This window comes from Primulina tabacum, chromosome 1, assembly GCF_025594145.1.
Source record: "Primulina tabacum isolate GXHZ01 chromosome 1, ASM2559414v2, whole genome shotgun sequence".
Lineage (NCBI taxonomy): Eukaryota > Viridiplantae > Streptophyta > Magnoliopsida > Lamiales > Gesneriaceae > Primulina > Primulina tabacum.
The window spans coordinates 11,034,297-11,055,865 of record NC_134550.1 but is presented as its reverse complement, the minus strand read 5'-3'; the positions used below and the strand labels follow the sequence as shown (position 1 = coordinate 11,055,865).

The 21,569-nt window shown below is 35.5% G+C and overlaps 2 protein-coding genes and 1 long non-coding RNA gene across 3 annotated transcripts in view; 1 reads left to right on the top strand and 2 right to left on the bottom strand.

Annotated features, from left to right (window-relative positions):
* Positions 1 to 14,144, bottom strand: part of LOC142541225 (homeobox-leucine zipper protein HDG11-like) — a 34,629-nt gene extending 20,485 nt beyond the window's left edge. Inside the window, exons 1-2 of the mRNA XM_075647837.1 lie at positions 14,009 to 14,144; positions 11,360 to 11,508 (exon numbers count right to left, since the gene is read on the bottom strand). Coding sequence (XP_075503952.1) covers positions 11,360 to 11,472 — 113 coding nt within the window. The 5' untranslated portion in view covers positions 11,473 to 11,508; positions 14,009 to 14,144. The remainder of the gene's footprint in view (positions 1 to 11,359; positions 11,509 to 14,008) is intronic.
* On the top strand, positions 7,463 to 9,976 carry LOC142541198 (uncharacterized). The gene is made up of 3 exons (XR_012819270.1): positions 7,463 to 8,361; positions 8,467 to 8,972; positions 9,074 to 9,976. It is a non-coding gene; the product is annotated as an uncharacterized LOC142541198 (long non-coding RNA).
* Positions 13,904 to 15,298, bottom strand: LOC142541279 (sufE-like protein 1, chloroplastic/mitochondrial). Its single transcript, XM_075647844.1, has one exon. The coding sequence runs from the start codon at positions 15,121 to 15,123 to the stop codon at positions 14,056 to 14,058; it is 1,068 nt and encodes a 355-aa protein (XP_075503959.1). The 5' UTR covers positions 15,124 to 15,298; the 3' UTR covers positions 13,904 to 14,055.
* Between the last annotated feature and the right edge of the window lie 6,271 nt (positions 15,299 to 21,569).

The following is a 21,569-nucleotide window of genomic DNA, read 5'->3' as shown; positions in this document are numbered from 1 at the left end:
TTACGAAAAGCTTCCATAATTTACTATTACATATATGATAATTGATTTTCCTTGTTTTATATGAAAAACTGTAATATAATAATCATTTTTATTTATAATTTTATTGATATTATTTTGGTGTATTATATTATTATAATTAATATATGGTATCGATTAAACAGTACTCGGATATTATTATTAATTATATTAATGATTTCTAATACATCGTGGGGTTTAATTCTTAACATCCATGTATTTATTATGTTATTGAATAATTTTTTTTTGGGAGTTTCTATAAAGCAATTTGACATAAAGTAGTTATTTTAATGTAAAGATAGAACGATCTACTTCATAATTGATATAGTGATCTTTAATCATACAAGTAGGTCACATAATGTTCAATTTATTAAAAGTTATTTACATGCACTTTTTCAAATCAATTTTCGTTATTTTTCATCGTAGTGTTCATGTACGTTGGATGTATCATCATTATCCAGTGTTATGTCAACTTTTTTTTGTGATATATCATCGTTCTATGATACTGCATCAGCACAATCTGAAAAAGATTAAAATTGAAAAAAACATGCAACTTATTGGACCAAGAACATAAATTGACCTATAAAAATACCAAAAATTAAAAAAAAAATGCAAGTTGCCAAACCAAAAATTTATTTTTTCCTTAATTAAATTGATAATATCAATAAATGAAAAAAGTTGTCACGAGTTGACACACGATATATGTATACATTCAAAAACTTTTCGATGTTAAATAATATTTGTTTAAATGTTTATATATTTGTGTAAAATGCGGAGTTGGGTTGGAGCATTTTTATTGTACCACATAACTCATGTGGTACACATTACACATACAATTGATTTTTATGTGGTCCAAAATCTCTATTTTTTTGCTGAGCTGAGATGCACATACATTACACATAAAAAGACAAAAAAAAAGGAAAAAAAATCGATTGCGCACTGAGTGCGTAGCATATACAGGAACGACAAGTATTTCACAAGATATATATGCATTTGAAAAAAAAAAACAAAGAAATTTCAGATAACTTTATGACAAATTACCAAGGATTTTACACTCTTACTTAAATGTAGCGCAATAGAGAAGAAGAGAAAGTAGCATGAATGATGGAATGTGTCCCAGTTGAGATGTGTGCAATCTCACTGGGAAGCGTTCCCATCAGACCCACTGCATGAAAATGCATTTAATCTTTCAGCCTTACTAGAAAATGAACTATTAGGAGCCCAAAAGAAAACTAATCGGTTTAAACATCTGAGATCTATGAAAGGGGAAGCCAAAGAGAGGTTGCAGCAGTCAAAATAGACCATCAGACGGCCCTTGCCATTGATTCTACGGATTGAGACCCGCACTCCAACATTTGCCGTCAAAGATTTATCAAGTTCCTTCGGCCTTCAGGTGAGCCAATAACTGAATGAAGTAAGAAAATATCAACCACTTTATGCTTACTATCTAAATCGATTCAAATTTCGAAATTTTTACTTTTCTGTCTCGAATTCGGAGCTACTCGAACTATTCTTCGGATAGTTAAAGTTCGAGAATGAAAGATCGAAAGCTCGAAATGTCTGAATACTCTATATATATTTAATATATAATTATTATTATTATTATATCAATGAAATATTAATATTCGCGAGCGGCTCGTAAACTTATCGAATAAAATAATTTGAGTTCGAGCTCGGCTCGAAAAAAGTTCGAACATGTTCGAATTTGACTCGAGTTCGATAAATTCAAATATAAATAAATATTTAAGCTCAATTGGTTTATAACCCTACATGTGTGCAATATTGGATGTGCAAACAGTAGGATGAGCGACTTCCAGCTGAGACAGTATGTCTTATTTATGACAGCTTTCATGCTGACCAAATTTTGCACGGTGAACTCTTGGTACACTGCTTGGTATAAAATTGGCATTAGTTTTTTAAACAGCAGAAAAAACAAATTTTAGTTGTAGAAATATAAATGCATAACTACAAAAAAAAAATGAAGAAGATAATATGAGGAACAGAAATTTTAATTTCAAGATTTTCTTTAATCGAACAAAGAGATAAAACTAGTCTGATACATAACAGTAAATCCAATAAGATTGCAAGTGCTTGAGTTGGAGAAGCTGTTTTACGAAATCATAGGATACAACGACCAGAATAATCCAAGTGCTCGAGTTAAGCTTTCGGCAGCCACTACAAAAAATAAAAGAGGCTACGCCGTCGTTAAAACCGTCGCCTAAAGGTTAGGCGACGGTTTGGTGGTCCGTAACCGGAGGTCGCGTTGCCTACTATCAATGACGGTTTTAGCGACGGTTTTGTTGAAAAATACCGTCGCTAATTAGCGAGTGTTTAGTTAAACCGTCGCTGAATGAAAGCGACGGTTTTTAACAAAACCGTAGCTTAATGAAGCGACGGTTTTTAATCAACCGTCGCTATATTCAGCGACGCTTTCTTTTTTTAAAAAAAATTACTTAAATACGTAGTGATATAAAAATATATTTTGTCCAGTATAATTGAAAAAAATTAACAACAAAATTTGAGAAAAATGTAATCATATTACTAATCTACAAATAATAATACAAGTGTTTGGTACAATTGTCGTAAAAAAAAATCTGAAAAAAACGTGGCTACGGTGACTGGGTCTCGTCGTCGTCGTCTCCATCCCCGTACCCATGTGTCGGAGGAACATAACTTTATGATAATCTGTGGGTACGAGATGAAGAAACAACTGCTGCGCCACGGGATCGACCCCTGTGAGAAGTGCCTGATCCAAGCAGCGTGCGGCCTGATGTATGCGCAGTAGCTCTCTGTGACATGCCTGCAACTAGGACTCGGACCTGCTCCTCTAGTGACGCCATGCGATCTCTCAGCATGGCGTTCTCCGCCTCTGTAGCCTGCATCCTCTCGCAAAGCTCATCGTTACGGCGTAACGATGAGTCTAGAGTCTGTCGCATGTCTGCCATCTGCTGGGACTCAGACGACTGACTGACACCCGATTACCCACCACGTCGACCCGGAGCCATCTCATCGGATATAAGGTGCTGGCCATCGACCCACACCCGTACATCCTCCCCTTCTTCTCCCCCCCAACCACAGTCTTGAACATGCTGTTCACCGACTGTGGGCTGGGGAAAGCAGGCTCTGATCTATCATCTGCTGAAGTCATCGACTCAGCCATGTAGCGCTCCATCTCCTCCTGTGATGTTGATAAAAAATGAATCAAATCGATTTTTCTTAATGTAACGTTAATGTGAATAACGAAATTTCATAAATTTACATGGAGCAGGCGGGATCGCGTGTCAACGAACGATCCATCGTCATGTCGATGTGTGTGAACGTATAGCTCCCATGACGTCGGATCTCTGCCATGTCGTGCTCGCTAAAATAAATTCATCAATTGTAAAACATTAACATTTATAATTAATGAGAAACATATATATATGTAAAAGTACAAGTGAAAAGTATTAAACTGGAAGAAATACCAGATCCTGTCCGTGAGCGTTGTACGTCTTCGCACCTGCAATGTGCTTCGTCGTCCCTGTACATTCACCTGTAGGCTCACTGTTCCTGTTGGCCTTGTTCTTCGCGGCTCTGTCCTGCCAATCCTGCTGCTGCCAGGCAGCAATCCAAGCAGCCCATCTCTCAGGCGTGACCGTCTGTGGATGATGGTCACTGGTCCTCCAGCCGTGAATGATCCGACGTAGGCATGCTTAACGGACCGGTTCGGACCGGAACCGACCCGAAACCGGTCTGTTAAGCCCGAAACCGGATTCGGAATGAAAGAACCGGACCTGAAACCATATACAATTCATTGGTTTGTGGGTTGAACCAGTTCAGCATATTCTGAACCGGTTCAACCGGTTCCGGGTCCGGTTTCAAACCGGTTCAGGACCGTATCCGGAACCGACCCGGAACCAGGAACCGATCCCAAACCCGAATTCAAAAATTTTAAAAATAAATAAATAAAAGAAAATAGCCTTTTGGGCCAACGGCTGCAAGGCTGAAAAATGCAGGCCAACGGCTGCATTTGCAGCCGTTGGACACTGCAGATTTCAGTAGCCATTGGCTACTGAAATCTGCAGTGTTTTTTTTATCAATTTGGCCCCCAATTTTGGGAGCCAAAGTGCAAATATACAATCTTTTTTATAACCCCAAAATTCATCTATAAATACAAGTCATTTTTTACATTTCACATATCAATTTTTTCTCAACTTTTCATTTCTCTACAATCAATATCTTTCTTTGCTATCATATCTCCAAATATATTCAATAATTGTGTTATAATTTTATCTATAATCCGAATTATTTTTATTGTTATATATTTACTATTTCGCAATTTATTCATTTAAACAATTCGAATTTCAATGGCATCATCTTCAAATCGTCGTGGTGGTAGTGGCGAATACGCTCCCGACTTTGGTGAACATTTTGGCTACATCCCTGATTTTGATGAAGTTGAACCTGGCCACGAGGATGAAGAAGCCATGAAACTCCCCAAAAAAGATGTAGGGTCGCCATCGTCTAATCGAGCAAGCAACACAATCTCAACGAGCTCGACGACAGCCCGTGCAAAGAGAAGCAAAGTTTGGGATCACTTTGATATTGAACAACAAGGTACGAATAACTCTTTTGCCGTTTGTAAAATTTGCAAAACGAGGTATTCTTACAAAACAGGTGGTGGTTCCGGTGGTACCGGAACTTTGAAAAAACATTTAGTTAAGGTACATAAACTTGACCCTGATACGCTACAACCATTCGGTAGGGAACCAATACAACAACAAATTAATCCTTTTAGTGGTAAAGCTTTTACAATTACAAAAGAAATTTCTCGGAAAGCCATCGTAAAGTTTGTTACCAAATGTTGTCAACCTTTTATAATAGCTGAACAAGAAGGTTTTGTTGAATTTACTAGTACTATTCAACCTGATTTTCACTATATTTCTAGGCACACACTTAAGAAATATTGTTTTGATATTTACAAAGAACTAATTTAAAGCCAAAGAAACACTTTCCATGCTAACGTGCCTACAAGATTGGTTTGCAGCAGAAAAAAAGAATAGGACCTCTGGCGCGATCGACGAATTCCAAAGCTCAAGTTCCAACGAAGATCCAGAATATTCCAAATATATTTTAATAAATCGTGATGAATTTTAGATGTTCAATTATAAAAATAAATGTTTAAGTTATTCTGTTATATTTTTTTTATGTAATCACAATTATTTGCAATCAAAATACTAAATAAAAAATTGTCCATTAATATTACTAATTTTAATTATATAGTAAAATATAATAAATTAAAGTTCGGAACCGGTATAAACCGAACCGGAACCGGTTTATTCGAAGCCGAACCGGTCTTGGTTTGGATTGGTTACAAGTTTTTCAACTTGGAACTGGAACCGGTTCGAAACCGGTTCCTAACCGGTTCGGACCGATTCCGAACTCATCGGACCCAGAACCGGTAGGAACCGGTCCGAAACCGGTCCGGTGGAACCGATAAGCATGCCTGGTCCGGCGGTATAGGGTGGCAGTGGTACGGAACCAAAGGTCCCGTACCTGACGATCAATGTCAGCAGCCCATGTATACCTCGTCTGTAATATTTTTTATTTAAGTAAGTTAATCGTTTAATAAAAATTGAAACATTTTATTGTAAAAATTAATTGTTTTAATAAAGACTTACACAAAACTGCTCCCAGTACCACTGCCGCTGCTCAGGTGTCACATACCTCCACGACCAGCCGGGATCACATGTCTACAGTGAGAACTGAGCCGATATGTATCTCGAGACACGGCTATTATGTGAGAAAAATCTATAACCAGGAAAACATGTCGTAATCTTTTTTCTAAAAGTATTCAATAATTAGAACGAAATATTTTCAAACAATTACTTTAAGTTTTAAAAAAAATTTACTTACATCACATCCCTGATGGTGAGCTCAATCCTGTCATCAGTGGAGGAGGCGGGAAATCATCGCGATGTCCAGGCATAAGGTGTAAACTGCAAACCCAAAAATTTTGTTAATATAAAGATTTCAGATAATGATTAAAAGTTTTGAACATGCAATACACACTATTAAACAGTTGGTACACGGAAATTTATATTAATCATTGTGAAACAAACCTAGTCACTCTGACGGCATTGTCGTTCGTCATCATCGGCTGGAACAGATTCATCTCTTTCGCTATCAGTGGAAGTGTACATCCATTTCAATGTCATACACAACATCGACAAGATTTTGCGATGCTACCAGAAATTGAGTTTCAACAGCATGTGTTTCACTGTCATTGTTCTGAAAGGCATTCGTGATATCCTCGGGTGAGGTAACAGGTGCGGTGACATCAGATGCATAAGCTCTTTGACGCAAACTGCTCACATACATCCATTCTGAAACAACTCTTCTTGTCGTAGGATATCTCAAATAGACCACTTGTGACGCTTTTGTCGCAAAGACAAATGGCTCCCATGAACCTAAACTTCTGTCACAATTAACATCTACAATCTTGTACTTACTATGTACGCGCGTGCCTGAACGAGGATTGATATCAAACCAAGAACATCTGAATAGTATTGCTTGCTTCAGTGGGAGACCAGAATACTCAACTTCAATTACTTCTTGTACTTGTCCATAATACTCTGTACACTCTCCACGTTTGTACTGACCGCTAACTTGAATGCCTGAGTTGTTTGTTGCTTTATAAGTTGTATCATTAACTATGTGGAAGTTGAAACCATTGACATTATATCCTCGATACGTATTGACCTTTTGAAATGGACCTGCTGCAACCTGTTTTATCATTGAGACATAGATTATGCGCTCTGCAATTCAATCATTGACATTATATCCTCGATACGTATTGACCTTTCTCAGAAGACTTAATCATTTCGTACAGAGATTTTTTAGGATTGTTTGGACTTTGAGGATCATCATTGTCAGAGTGTGTACGTGGATTTTCTTCGGCAAATTCATTCGTTTCATTTTGATTTGTGTCATCGAAGTATTGGTTTCAATGTTCAGTATTACAGAAGTATTGATCAGATTGAATCGGGTCAATGAATTCTTGTTGAGTTGATCTGTTTACGAAACAAGTAGATGAAGAAGGAGCCTCCATATTGAAGTTTGGAAACATAAGAGGGACGTACTGATCACCATGAAACTGCCAACAATAATAGTTCGGTACGAAACCATATCTACTTAAATGAAACTTTACAGTCTCGGCATCCTCAAAACATCCTCAAAACATTTGTTTCGACACTTTTGAAACTGAGTGTTTATTGGATGGGAAATTACGATGTCCGTGCAACCGTAATTGCCGAAGAAAATCCCTGTACAGACTCTGGCAATGATGATCCTCAAAGTCCAAACAGTCCTATAAAATCTCTATACGAAATGATTAAGTCTGCTGAGAAAGGTCAATACGTATCGAGGATATAATGTCAATGGTTGAATTGCAGAGCGCAGAATCTCTGTCTCCAATGATAAAACAGGTTGCAGCAGGTCCATTTCAAAAGGTCAATACGTATCGAGGATATAATGTCAATGGTTTCAACTTCCACACAGTTAATGATACAACTTATAAAGTAACAAACAACTCAGGCATTCAAGTTAGCGTTCAGTACAAACGTGGAGAGTGTACAGAGTATTATGGACAAGTACACGAAGTAATTGAAGTTGAGTATTATGGTGTCCCACTGAAGCAAGCAATACTATTCAGATGTTCTTGGTTTGATATCAATCCTCGTTCAGGCACGTGCGTACACAGTAAGTACAAGATTGTAGATGTTAATTGTAACAGAAGTTTAGGTTCATGGGAGCCATTTGTCTTTGCGACACAAGCGTCACAAGTGGTCTATTTGAGATATCCTACGACAAGAAGAGTTGTTTCAGAATGGATGTATGCGAGCAATTTGCGTCAAAGAGCTTATGCATCTTATGTCACCGCACCTGTTACCTCACCCGAGGATATCACGAATGCTTTTTCAGAACAATGACAGTGAAACACATGCTGTTGAAACTCAATTTCTGTTAGCATCGCAAAATCTTGTCGATGTCGATGTTGTGTATGCCATTGAAATGGATGTACACTCCACTGATAGCGAAAGAGATGAATCTGTTCCAACCGACGATGACGAACGACAATGTCGTCAGAGTGACTAGGTTTGTTTCACAACGATTAATATAAATTTCCGTGTACCAAATGTTTAATACTGTGTATTGCATGTTCAAAACTTTTAATCATTATCTGAAATCTTTATATTAACAAAATTTTTGGGTTTGCAGTTTACACATTATGTCTGGACATTGCGATGATTCCCCGTCTCCTCCACCGCCTCATGACAGGATTGAGCTCACCATCAAGAATGGGATGTAAGTAAATTTTTTTTTAAACTTAAAGTAATTGTTTCAAAATATTTCGTTCTAATTATTGAATACTTTTAGAAAAAAGATTACTACATGTTTTCCTGGTTATAGATTTTTCTCAAATAATAGCCTTGTCTCGAGATAGATATCGGCTCAATTCTCACTGCAGACATGTGATCCCGGCTGGTCGTGGAGGTATGTGACACCTGAGCAGCGGCAGTGGTACTGGGAGCAGTTCTGTGTAAGTCTTTATTAAAACAATTAATTTTTACAATAAAATGTTTTAATTTTTATTAAACAATTACCTTACTTAAATAAAAAATATTGCATACGAGGTATACATGGGCGGCTGACATTAATGGTCAGGTACATGACTTGTGGTTCCGTACCACTGCCACCCTATACCGCCGGATCATTCACGGCTGGAGGACCAGTGACCATCATCCACAGACGGTCACGCCTGAGAGATGGGCTGCTTGGACTGCTGCCTGGCAGCAGCAGGATTGGCAGGACAGAGCCGCGAAGAACAAGGCCAACGGGAACAGTGAGCCTGCAGGTGAAGGTACAGGGAGCACATTGCAGGTGCGAAGACATACAGCGCTCACGGACAGGATCTGGTATTTCTTCCAGTTTACTACTTTTCACTTGTACTTTAACATATATATGTTTCATATTAATTATAAATGTTAATGTTTTACAATTGATGAATTTATTTTAGCGAGCACGACATGGCAGAGATCCGACGTCATGAGAGCTATACGTTCACACACATCGACATGACGATGGATCGTTCGTTGACACGCGATCCCGCCTGCTCTACGTAAGTTTATGAAATTTCGTTATTCACAATAACGTTACATTAAGAAAAATCGATTTGATTCATTTTTTATCAACATCACAGGAGGAGATGGAGCGCTACATGGCTGAGTCGATTACTCCCGCAGATGATGGATCAGAGCCTGCTAGTCTCCAGCCCACAGTCGGTGAACAACATGTTCAAGACTGTGGTTGGGGGGAAGAAGAAGGGGAGGATGTACGGGTGTGGGTCGATGGCCAGCACCTTATATCCAGATGAGATGGCTCCGGGTCGACGTGGTGGGTAATCGGGTGTCAGTCAGTCGTCTGAGTCCCAGCAGATGGCAGACATGCGACAGGACTCTAGACTCATCGTTACGCCGTAACGATGAGCTTTGCGAGAGGATGCAGGCTACAGAGGCGGAGAACGCCATGCTGAGAGATCGCATGGCGTCACTAGAGGAGCAGGTCCGAGTCCTAGTTGCAGGCTTGTCACAGGGAGCTACTGCGCATACATCAGGCCGCACGCTGCTTGGACCAGGCACTTCTCACAGGGGTCGATCACGTGGCGCAGCAGTTGCTTCTTCATCTCGTACCCACAGATTATCACAGAGTTATGTTCCTCCGACGCAGGGGTACGGGGATGGAGACGACGGTGACAAGACCCAGTCACCGTAGCCACGTTTTTTTCAGATTTTTTTTTTACGACATTTGTACCAAACACTTGTATTATTATTTGTAGATTAGTAATATGATTACATTTCTCAAATTTTGTTGTTAATTTTTTCGATTATACTGGACAAAATATATTTTTATATCACTGCATATTTAAGGAAATTTTTTTTAAAAAAAGAAAGCGACGGTATAGCGACGGTTGATTAAAAACCGTCGCTTCATTAAGCTACTGTTTTTTCAAAAAGCGTCGCTTAATATAGCGACGGTTTTGTTAAAGGGTTAGGCGACGGTTTAGCGGTCCGTAACCAGAGGTCCCGTCGCCTTCTATCAACGACAGTTTCTCAATAATCGTTACAAATTAGCGACGATTAAAACCGTCGCTAGCCTCTTTTTTTTTTTTTTGTAGAGATTATTTAATGCTAGCACATATAAAAATTGCTCTTTAAATCTTACCAACGTCAGAGAACCACCAAATTTTCCAGTATCAATTACTTCAATGGTCTTCAATGGTCCCTGCTTCGGTGATAATGGTAGGAAATAAATCCTTCCATTTATTCTGAAATATTAACAAAGCAGATTTGTACTTGAAAGAAGGAAGTAGTTTATAATAATAATAATAATAATAATAATCCGTAAAATATGTTGGAAAAAGATAGCAAACAAAGTTTATACCGAATCGAGAGGCATTTCAATTAAATGTGTTGCAGCAACTGCCACCACGCCTGAATCTTTTGAAGATTCAATCCAAGCACTCGCAGTTTTTAAATGATTTGCCTTTGGAAAAAGCTTATATTAAATATCGTTATGTATGAGACTTCTCCCATCTGTTGTGCACTTGATCCCCACAGGCTCTTTCAGGTGCAAAAGCTCCACAAGCTCATCCATGACAGTAGCAGCTATCTCAATAAATGAAGAGTTTTTGAGTCCTTTTATTTTGAAATCTGAGGCTCAACACAATTACAAAACAATGTGTTCTACATAAAAATTAATTAGCACCTTTGTTTCAGTCCTTTTATTTTGAAACCAGAACTTTATTTGCGTAGGGTCGAGCCTTAGTTCCCTGCTCAATTGCTGCCTTTGGTTCTCATCTGGATGTGGGCAATTCTGAAATAAAAAACTGCATTCAAATCATCAGCACCCAAGAATCTTTCAACAAAAGTATAAAGAAAGGTGGAAAAATATTAAATAGTTTGAAAATAATATAAGTATATTTGTTTATATTTTCTGGGAAATGAAAACATTTCAAAAAGCATAAACAGACATGGCTCATTAGGAACCCCCAAATTTCTCCTTGCATTAAAATCCCTCAATTTCGATAAAGAGTTAAGTGATGGAAGATTGTTATTACATAATTATTGGGAGTTATAAAAACTACAACACAGTAAATAATGAATTCATCATGGAATAACAACAAAGACGGGAAAATATTTTTAAGTGGCTTATGTATTAAAATGTGTAATCTGAGATTTACCACAGCAATATGTGAGAATAAAATATTTCTACTAAAATACAGGAGTTAAAATTTAATATTTACGCTTCCAGCAGCTGAATTTGTTGCTCAGAGTGCCGTAGATTTTGTATCTCGTCCTTTTGCAAGTTGGGGATTTCTTTGTCACCTGATCCACTTCCTCCTTCAGCAGAATGCATATCTTTGTTTCAAATGATGAGAAATCTTTTTTATTCCTAGCAGCACAATTCGCCGGGTCAAAATAAGCATAAAAATGATTCAGAGTAGGAAATATGCTATCAATAATAAGAAAAATGATGGATGAAAAAGGCCTTTAAAATGGTCCACATTTTTAAATGCTTCTACGTTTGTATTTCTTTGCTTATGTAAGTTGGAGATATAATGATGCTGAATGCAAGAGTAGCAAACTAGGAGATAAACAGATCTGTGCATGTATCATTCAGTTATAAACTAAAATGACTGAGATTTAGCTTGGATGATTTGTCACCTGTATTTCACTTACTTTCAATATGTAGTATTGTCCAGAATTATCTCAACAAACTTTTAAGATGAAATAATTAAGAGAATATTAAGTGGATAATTTAGACCACTTCAGAGAATTATAACACAAGGATGCACATGCATATGATGCTGCATATAAAGGTGGATGCAGAGGACAAACCTCCCAGTATTTATTCAATTCCAAATTTATTGGCTTATAATGTGGATTAAGGAATAGATTATCCATGCTTCGGATTTGGACATTAAAATCACAATCTGCCATTCATTAATGAGGATCTTAATTATCAGGTATCATGAGTATTCCTCATCTATCATTACAAGTTCATTTATACAGGAAGATGCATGCAAATTTATCGCAATTATAATTATATAAATAAGACGTTCTTATTCGCCAGACCAAAATAAGCATCAAAAAATGATTCAGAATAGGAAATATGCTGTCAATAATAATAAACATGACACAGATGAAATGACCATAAAAATGGTCCACACATTTTTTTATGCTTCTACATTTGTATTTCTTTGCTTATATATGTAAGTTGGAGAAACAATGAAGCTGGATCCAAGTACAACAAACTGAGATAAACTAAGCACTCATCTGTTCAGAAATCATAAAAGACATGCAAGCAATCTAGAAGCACGTAGTCTATGAGAAGCAATTACGAGATGAACAGATATGTGCATGTATCATTCAACTATAAACTAGAAACATTGGGATTTAGCTTGGACGATTTGTCACCTGTATTTCACTTACTTCAATATGGAGTATTGTGCTGAATTATCGCAATAAACTTTAAAATGAAATAATTAGGAGAAGATGAAGTAGATAATCAAGATCACTTTTGAGAATTATAAAGTAATGATGCACATGCATATGATGTTGTATAAAGGTGAGTTCAGAGAACAAACCTTCCAGTATTTATTCACTTCTTTCAAAAGAAGCAGCAATGGTTCAATCAATAAGGTAAAAAAGCACATTTCAAAAAGGGTGGGGGAATAAAATCGTATAACGATTCAAAATTTATTGGCTCGCTATTGGATTAAGGAATATATTATCCATGCTTCAGATATGGACATTAAAATTACAATATACTATTCATTAATGAGGATCCTTCAAGACATAAAGCAAGGAAATAAATTAATGGTAATTACTAGTGAATAAAAAACAAAGTATGCTTGTTATAATTATTTGAATATAGTTTAAGACGACCATAAATCTTAAACATCATTGTCCACCATTTCCAAATAGTGATATTTTTCTTCGGAGACCAATGAATGAAAACAAAAACCATTTCCACCCCTTATTTTGGGACTTAGCTTCATTTTTCACATTTTTTTTAATAGTTACTGCTCGAATAATGCTGATCTACTTTTTAAACCTAAAGAGCTATCTTAGAATCTTTAAACAAATTATCTCTATACTTGGGAAAAAGCGCTAATATTAAAACCACCTCACCTATAATCAATCTGGGAACTTTTTTCCAATCGAATGATGTCATCGTTCGAAAATTCCAAAGACAAGAGGATATATGCAGAGGTATTTAAGATACATTCATCCATATATTAAACATACTAACAATATCACAATACTCAAGCATGAAGCAGTGTTTTCCCTTTGTTCAACCAAAATCCTCATTTTACCTGAAGAACAAAAAAGCTCACAGATATATGTACTGCAGGGGACTAAAAAAATCGCGTTCAATTCAAAATTATAGAAACTCTCTGACTCAATACAACTATACAAGGCATGTAGCTGAAGGTGACTGGCCAATTATTTTTCTTGTAATTTTTTTCAAAAATTGCACAATCGAATCGAATCGAATCTCTCTGCCTTGTATTCAACTGCTCCAATGCATGATAAATTTCTATGAATTAAACTCAATAAATTCTAGTTTTTCCCATTCAACTCACACCAATACTAAGCCTCTAAATCAAAATAATGAAAAGCAAGGTCCCTATCAGGGAAAAAAAAAAGATGGAACACTCAACCGCTTGATGTTCAAATATCATTAAACAACAAGTATTAAGACCAATGCACAACACTAGCAGATCATAGACAAATAACAAAGCATACAATGAACTAACGAGTTTCAAAACTCGACCAAAAAATAAAAACAATTAATATGCTACAAAGCTACTGTAAATGTATCACCGGAGATCAAGATAACGTGTACATCATTTAGGAATCCATTGTATCTTTAAAAAACCACATACTCTGTCATCAATTATTCAAGAGAAAACACCCAACCATGCTAAACACTTCATGGAGTGCCAACTTCCGCTGGCGTATTTGCCACAATTGACAAAGCATGTAATCCACCCTGTAACTCTTCTTGCAACAAGCTGTAAATCAATCTGTGCCTCTTAACCAAACTTTTCCCTTCAAATTCTTCAGAAACCACTTTTACATTGAAATGTGTCTCAGCGTCACTTCCTCGAAACCCTGAATGTCCGGCATGCTGATAAGATATATCCTCAACTTCCAATTCTAAGGGACGGAGCTCATTCTCCAGCATCTCTTTAATCCGAATCCCTCTACTGCCCAACAAACTTCCATTGCCTGAGTCATTATTAACACCAGTAAAAGTCTCACTAGATTTTGATCCATCATCTCTGGCACCATCATTCGATTCCAAATTTGAATTTTCGACCGGCCCTTTTCCAAATTCTTCACCTGTTGAATTTCCAGCCGTTTCAGCTTCAACATACAGCTGCAAAGCCTTCTTTTGCATCAGTTTCAACATATTCAAGAACCCATTATTCCGAGAAGGAGTTAAACTCTGTTGCAATCCCAAAAGCACCACAAAATCAGGTGATACCCTCACAATCTCATCCACGGGCCGGCCCGATAGACCTTGAACTAGAAGTGCAGCGAGCCCTTTAGTGAGAACTGAATCAGAATCGGCCTCAAAGATAACATTTTTATCACTATCAAGGTATGCTCTGACCCACACCTGAGAAACACAACCTTGCACCTTGTTATCACTGGTTTTATACTGAGATTCCAAAGGGTTCAGATTTCTTCCATAGAATAACAACTGTTCATACTTGGCCTTTGGTTCTTGAACTCCCCGGAAAAGATTGACAATTTCCTGTAGCTTAGGTGGGAGCTCCTCAACGGGTTGAAGAGAAACCGAAGGCGAAGATGAAGACGGCGGAGCAGAAAATTTTGGGTTTTTGGTATGTATTCTTTGCATAGTAACGGGATTAAAGAAGGACAATTTATGGGGTGGCGACGATAACAAAGGTGAGGCTTTTATTGTATTAGAAATTTGGGTGTTTGAGTGGTGGAAGAGAGGGGAGTATGGGAATCTGCTGAAAATTGACATGAGATTTCGATTTCTGATGCCGAATTGCGACTTTAAATGCACAGATAATTTTCTTGGGCCGTGATTTTGCAGCAAGGCTTTGAAGAAGGCGAGAGAGGTCGACGATGATGTAATCAATTCTTCGGTATCATGTCCGTTAAAATTCAGAGAAGCAGCCGAAGACGACAAAACAAATTAGAAATAAGAACAATATTAATTTTAGGTAGAAACAAAAGGAACGATATTAATTTGTAATATAATTTAAGAAAATAAAGGGAATCATATTTATATGTTATATGTGTGTTATTTATACATATATAATTGTTAAATTCGTTAAACACACACATAAATTTAAGATTATATGTTTTGATATAATATATAAGACAAAAACTTGTATAAGACGGTTAGTCGGGTTGTATTTTGTGAGATGGATCTCTTACTTGGGTCATCCATAAAAAAATATTATTTTTTATGCTAAGAGTATTACTTTTTATTATGAATATTGCTATGGTTGATCTGTCTCACAGATAATGATTCATGAGACCGTCTCACAAGAGACATACTCAATATATAATTAAATGAATCTTAAACTTATATTTTCAATAATAACTAAAAAAACAATATATGTTGATAAAGTATTGTATATGATTATTAAGATAAGATTTGTATTTTATCAACTATTCAAACTCTGTAAATGTGCTTTATAAGAAGAGGTGTCAAATGATGAATAAAGTATTTCAATTCATTCTTTCATTTTTATATTTTTCACTATTTATAACACGTTATCAGCACGGTGTTTTCAAGGTAAAATTCATAAATAATTTACTCATAGTCTTGTATGGATGCTTTCGAAGAACACAATATCTATATTTAATATTGATACTCTCGAAGTATGACAAATTATAGGTTTATATTGATGCTCCTGAAAAAACACAACTTTTAATTTTATGTTGATTCTCCTGAAGTAGCACAACACGACTTTATGTCAATAATATTGATAGGTCTATGAGTAATATATAAGATTTATCAATATTTTCGAAGAATCTTGATCTAAGATCATAAATATCTATCAATACCTATGAATAATATTGATATAAAATATAAAGTTGTCATATTCTTGAAGAATTTAGATAAATATTATATGTTTCAACAATATTCTTGAAGAATATTGATTCAATATAAATTATATATGTATTCTTATTTTGATTCAAATTTTCTTATCATATACTGGCTTGTTTGTTTAAGACGTATGTTATTTAAATTATGATAATTTAACTAGTTGCTAAAATATTATGTGAATACAAGTATTTGATAGATTTATGACAAGTTTTGAGTCAATCACAATACTACCATTCATATTAATTGGACAAAACAATTTTCATTATTTTCTTATATGCATTTTCTTCACTTTGAAATTGATTGGGTTCCTATGTTAGCAGCTTACTTGACGAACAAGATAAATTATTTGTCGAAATTCGAAATTTGATATAGATACATAAATTATTAATTGAACGCACCAAATTCGATAGACTACATGATATCATGTTTATTTATATTTTCTATGAACAATGAAGACTAGATAATAGTTAGATAAAATAATTTATTATTTATGTTCAATGATGTTAGTTTAACAAATAAAATAACAAAATTTCAAAATTACATAGTAAAAGTAGTAACATGTGTTATCCTTGCATAATTTGTTATATTATTTATTTTCAATGATAGTAATTACAATTTTATTCTATAAATGTTACAATTTTAATATGTTTTTATTATAATTCTAATTATATAAATTTTTTTAAATTGCAATGACGAATGTCACCAAACTTGAATTTGAAGCACTTGAATTGACTGGAAAAAATATTTATCATGGATTTTGGATGTCGATGTCCACCTTGTCTCTACGAATTTAGGAGATACAATCAAAGAAGGAAATGAAATGTCATAGCAGGACATGCAAAGACATTCTTTTTTTCTTCGTCATCACCTCAATGATGGATTGAAAGTCGAATAACTCACTGTGAAAGAGTTACGAGAGCTTTGGAAAAATCTAAAAGAAAGATTTGACAATCAGAGAACTGTAGTTCTCCCAAGAGCCCGATATGAATGGATTTATCTACGATTACAAGATTTTAAGTCTGTAAGTGATTATAACTCTACACTATTCAAGACTATTTCAAGACTGATACTGTGTGGAGAGAAAGTCATTGATCAAGACATGTTAGAAAAGACGTTCTCCACTTTTCATGCATCAAACGTTCTCCTGCAGCAGCAATATCGTGCACCCTTACTCTATACTTAGCATAATTACCATAATCAAAATAGGATTTGAATGATATATCTATATTATGAAGCAATTCAAAACAAGGAGCATCAATTTGACGGTTTATAAAAATTTTGGCATGATGTCCCTATATTTTGTCGATACCAACAACTCAATCAGCAACAACAATACGTACATATAAACGTAGTCTTATAAACAAACATACTCTGTATCATTATACATATAGACATAAACATTGCAAAACTTGTTTCAAACCCTGACATTTAATTCATTATAATACATATGCGGAAGCTATACAATAAGACGTCCCGGTTCTTGTCGAGGTGAGGCACGTCACAAGCATCCATTGGCGAACCGGCATCCTATGCATCATCACTACCTGATCCTGTAATATATGAGCTACGTGAGTTTATAAAACTCAATAAGTTGGCACTTGTACGTATCAATATGCGTCGAAGGAACATACATATCAAGTCGTGACAACAATGAATCTTTAAACCATGTCATATCATAGCATATATTCATGTTCATTGTTGTACTTGAGCCTCATTAGTTGACCTGTACTACATTGCTTGCTTTATTATATAGCTTACTACTGTGTTGAACGTCAGGTAGCAACCTTTGGCAACCCCACGTTCCATGAACATATATTGGCCAATAGGTTTGATGGACTTAAAATCACCCGTGATGTCAACAAGCTCTATATCATGTAAAATCAGTCCTTTTCCTTTCATGTTCATGTTCATGTTCATAACATAGCACCTATCATCAATATTCATGAGTTCCTTACATATTTAATACATAACAATGGAATATGGTGCTATGTTTTCATCAATAAGATACTAACAATGTACATATAGCAATAATCAATGGGAAGTATTTGAAATCATAATATTACTCATGTATTACTTCAAGAACATGCCAACTTACGGTCCAAGCTTAAGAACACTGGTTTGAGACGGTGTTTCTCGTTCCTATACTGTCAAATACATCAATAAACCCATCACTATGTATATACTAGGTGAAAATCACTCCTTTACATGTAGACAACTAAAAGAGAAGAAAACTTACACCTCTATGATGTTCTTGTGATGGAGAATGAACTTCTAACCTCAAAATGATGAAGGAGAAGAAGAAAAGGACTTTTTGGGATGAAGGTCTCTTGTTTCTCTCGAGCTTATGCTGTAAGGAAGTGAAGGAAGCTAATGGAATTGCCTAGAATTTCGAAACTTATCTTCTTATAAATGAGGCGGCGCTCGGGCGGTCATTTTCTACCGTCCGGGTGCAGAATGTTCTGTAAAAACGCTGCTCTTGTAATGCACCGGCGCTCGGGCGGCTAAAATCTTACCGCTCGGGCGCCACATGTTCTGTCCTGCACACTGTTTCATCAAAGACCGCTCCAGAAACGACTCTTTCGTTCATAATCTTAAAAAGTGGTAAACATGAAAGTTGTAGCTCTATGTCTTGCTTGAATCTCCAACTGGTTTCATATCATTTGGATGTCTGAGTAAAAAGTTATGCTTATTCTCCTAACATGTATCAGTGAAAGAATGACGATACACACGACACACTTCGGGGCACTTTTGGCTTGTCTTCCACAATGATTTGGACAAAACCCAAAACATGAAAGTTGTAGCATTATATCTTAGCTTTCTAATGGTGGTGGCCTCACACAATGTGGATCAATATTCAAATCATTATGCTAAAATCCGTAAAAACTATCATATTTTCATCTCATTTCCTACCAACTTCATTACACTACTTCTACCTACACATATCACTATCACTATTTAAACACCTATTGATTCTCAATAAACCATGGACAATATAAAAATCATGTTCAATCTCAATATTGATACATCAATCAACATGTAAAACATAATGAGCTAAATGACTACATAATAAATGACATAAGCGCATTATTATCATTTGTACGAATAACCAGGCATTACAGTAGATTTCAAAGGTACCTTGAACTCATATCGTGCTTACTAGTTGCTGAACAAAACAATGAGCTACTCATGAAAAATCACCAAATATAATGCACCCAACTGGATCCAACATCATTTCCTGAAACAAATGGAACTATATTCCCGAATAATATGGAATTGCATTTCCTGAAGCAAATGTTAATTCCACTCAAAATCATAACAATGAAAGTCAACATGGACGTGGGCGTGGCCAAATAAGATACTATCAGCTACAAAATGGAAAGACACATAAAACAAGCCACAAGCAGTGGAATTCCAATAATAAAGAAGCGAAGGAGAAAAGCTTCCAAAGTGTATGAAAAAAATGTTATAGATGTGGAATGGAAAGACATTGGTCTCGTACCTATCGTACGCCAAAACATCTTGTGGATCTCTACCAAAACTCAATCAAGGAAAATGAAAAAATGGAGATAGATTTTGTGGACAATAACGATTCAATTGATATAAATCACTTGGACTCTGATTTTTTTGCTCATCCCGATAGAAATATAGATAATTTGATTGGTGGTGGTATGTTAAAAAGCAATAAATAATTATTTTTATTGGTATTGCTTCTACTTTGAATTTCTATTGTTTCTAAGGTTATCGTGGTCTTGTTTTTTTTGTTTTTCAAGTTCAGTTCATGTTTATGATTTGTCGTGGAAATTTATTTTGTTATTCAATAAATGTTTTATTATTATTCAATAAAATATTTCATTTGAAAGTCTTACATATTATTTATCATATTTAGATTATTGAGTTATATTTTATTTTAGATTAATGATGAAATGTCATTATGAATGCTTAGCGGATTGTGGTACAACATATATCATTTTTCCAAATAAAAGGTATTTTTTTGGAGTTAACATTATATGAAAATAATGTTAGAACAATATCGGGTGCATCAAAAATTATTGAAGGCTATGGAAAGGGAAAAATCATTTTTTACCAAATGATACGAGCCTATATATTGAAAATGCTCTATATGATAGCATATCCAGTATAAATTTGCTTCAGCTTTAAAGATATCCGCCGAAATGGATACCATATTAAAACATTTAATGAAAATAATTTTGAATACATTTGCATAACATCTATTATATCTAGCGTCTAGCGAGAAGCAGATAAAAGAAATATTATGTGCACTTCTTTCTGGAATGTATTTTACAACAATAAAAATAGTTGAAGCAAACATTGTCACAGATCATAAGTTTGTTGACCAACAAAGCTTCAAACTATAGCAAACCGAGACATATACAAAATACAGTGTCCTTGAAAGAGAATCATCACGTCCGGTATGTGCTTTGAGGATCAAGTTGGACGACTGTTTCTAAGGATACAATGGGGCAACCAGCTAACCTAGCACGAAGAACCAGAATAGCAAGAGGCAGGGACAAGAAGATAGATGAAAGTAATATGTGAAATATGCTTAAAAAACGTGAGAGGGAACCTATTGACCAATCATTCTTACACATTCACAAAGTGTAACTCAATATAAGCTCATTCATGTTAATGTTGTTTCCTTTGTGAGACACTCTTCTTTCACACTTAATTATTCAGTTATCAAGGTCATGAGGTGCCACTATAACAAAAACACTAAAAGATAACGGATTTTATTCGTTGTCGTAGGTCATTTAAAACTGTTGTAACTGACAATGTTGTTGAAAGTGCGTTCAACGACAACGGTTTTAAACTATTGTCGTAGCTATCATATTGCGACGGTTTTTAAAAAATCGTTAGCGACGGTTTTTGACTAAGTCGTCGCTGACGATTTAGAGAAACACTGTCGCTAATTAGCGACGATTTAGACATAATCTGTCGTTAATTTTTTCAGTAAAATAAAAAAATTACTTTTATAATTTAATAAATCTACCAAAAAAACTTACAATCTGACTAAGCTAACAATATTCATGATCCTAACTAACACTTAGAAATTTACCAAGAATTGAAACGAAAAAACTTACCTTAAATCGAAACTAAAATCGTCTAAGAGAGAAAAATTTATTGTAGATCTGAAGCGGTGTGGAGGAAATTGGACCGAAAACGCGAATATTTGTTGTTGGTAAAAGAGATGGTTGTTTATTAGCGACGTTTTTTGTTTAAATCGTCGCTATTTTAAAAATTGCGACGTTTTAATAAAATTGTCACTAAATATTATCTAAAACCGTCGCTAATTAACAACGGTTAACTAAAACCATTGTCGTTTGGCCAAA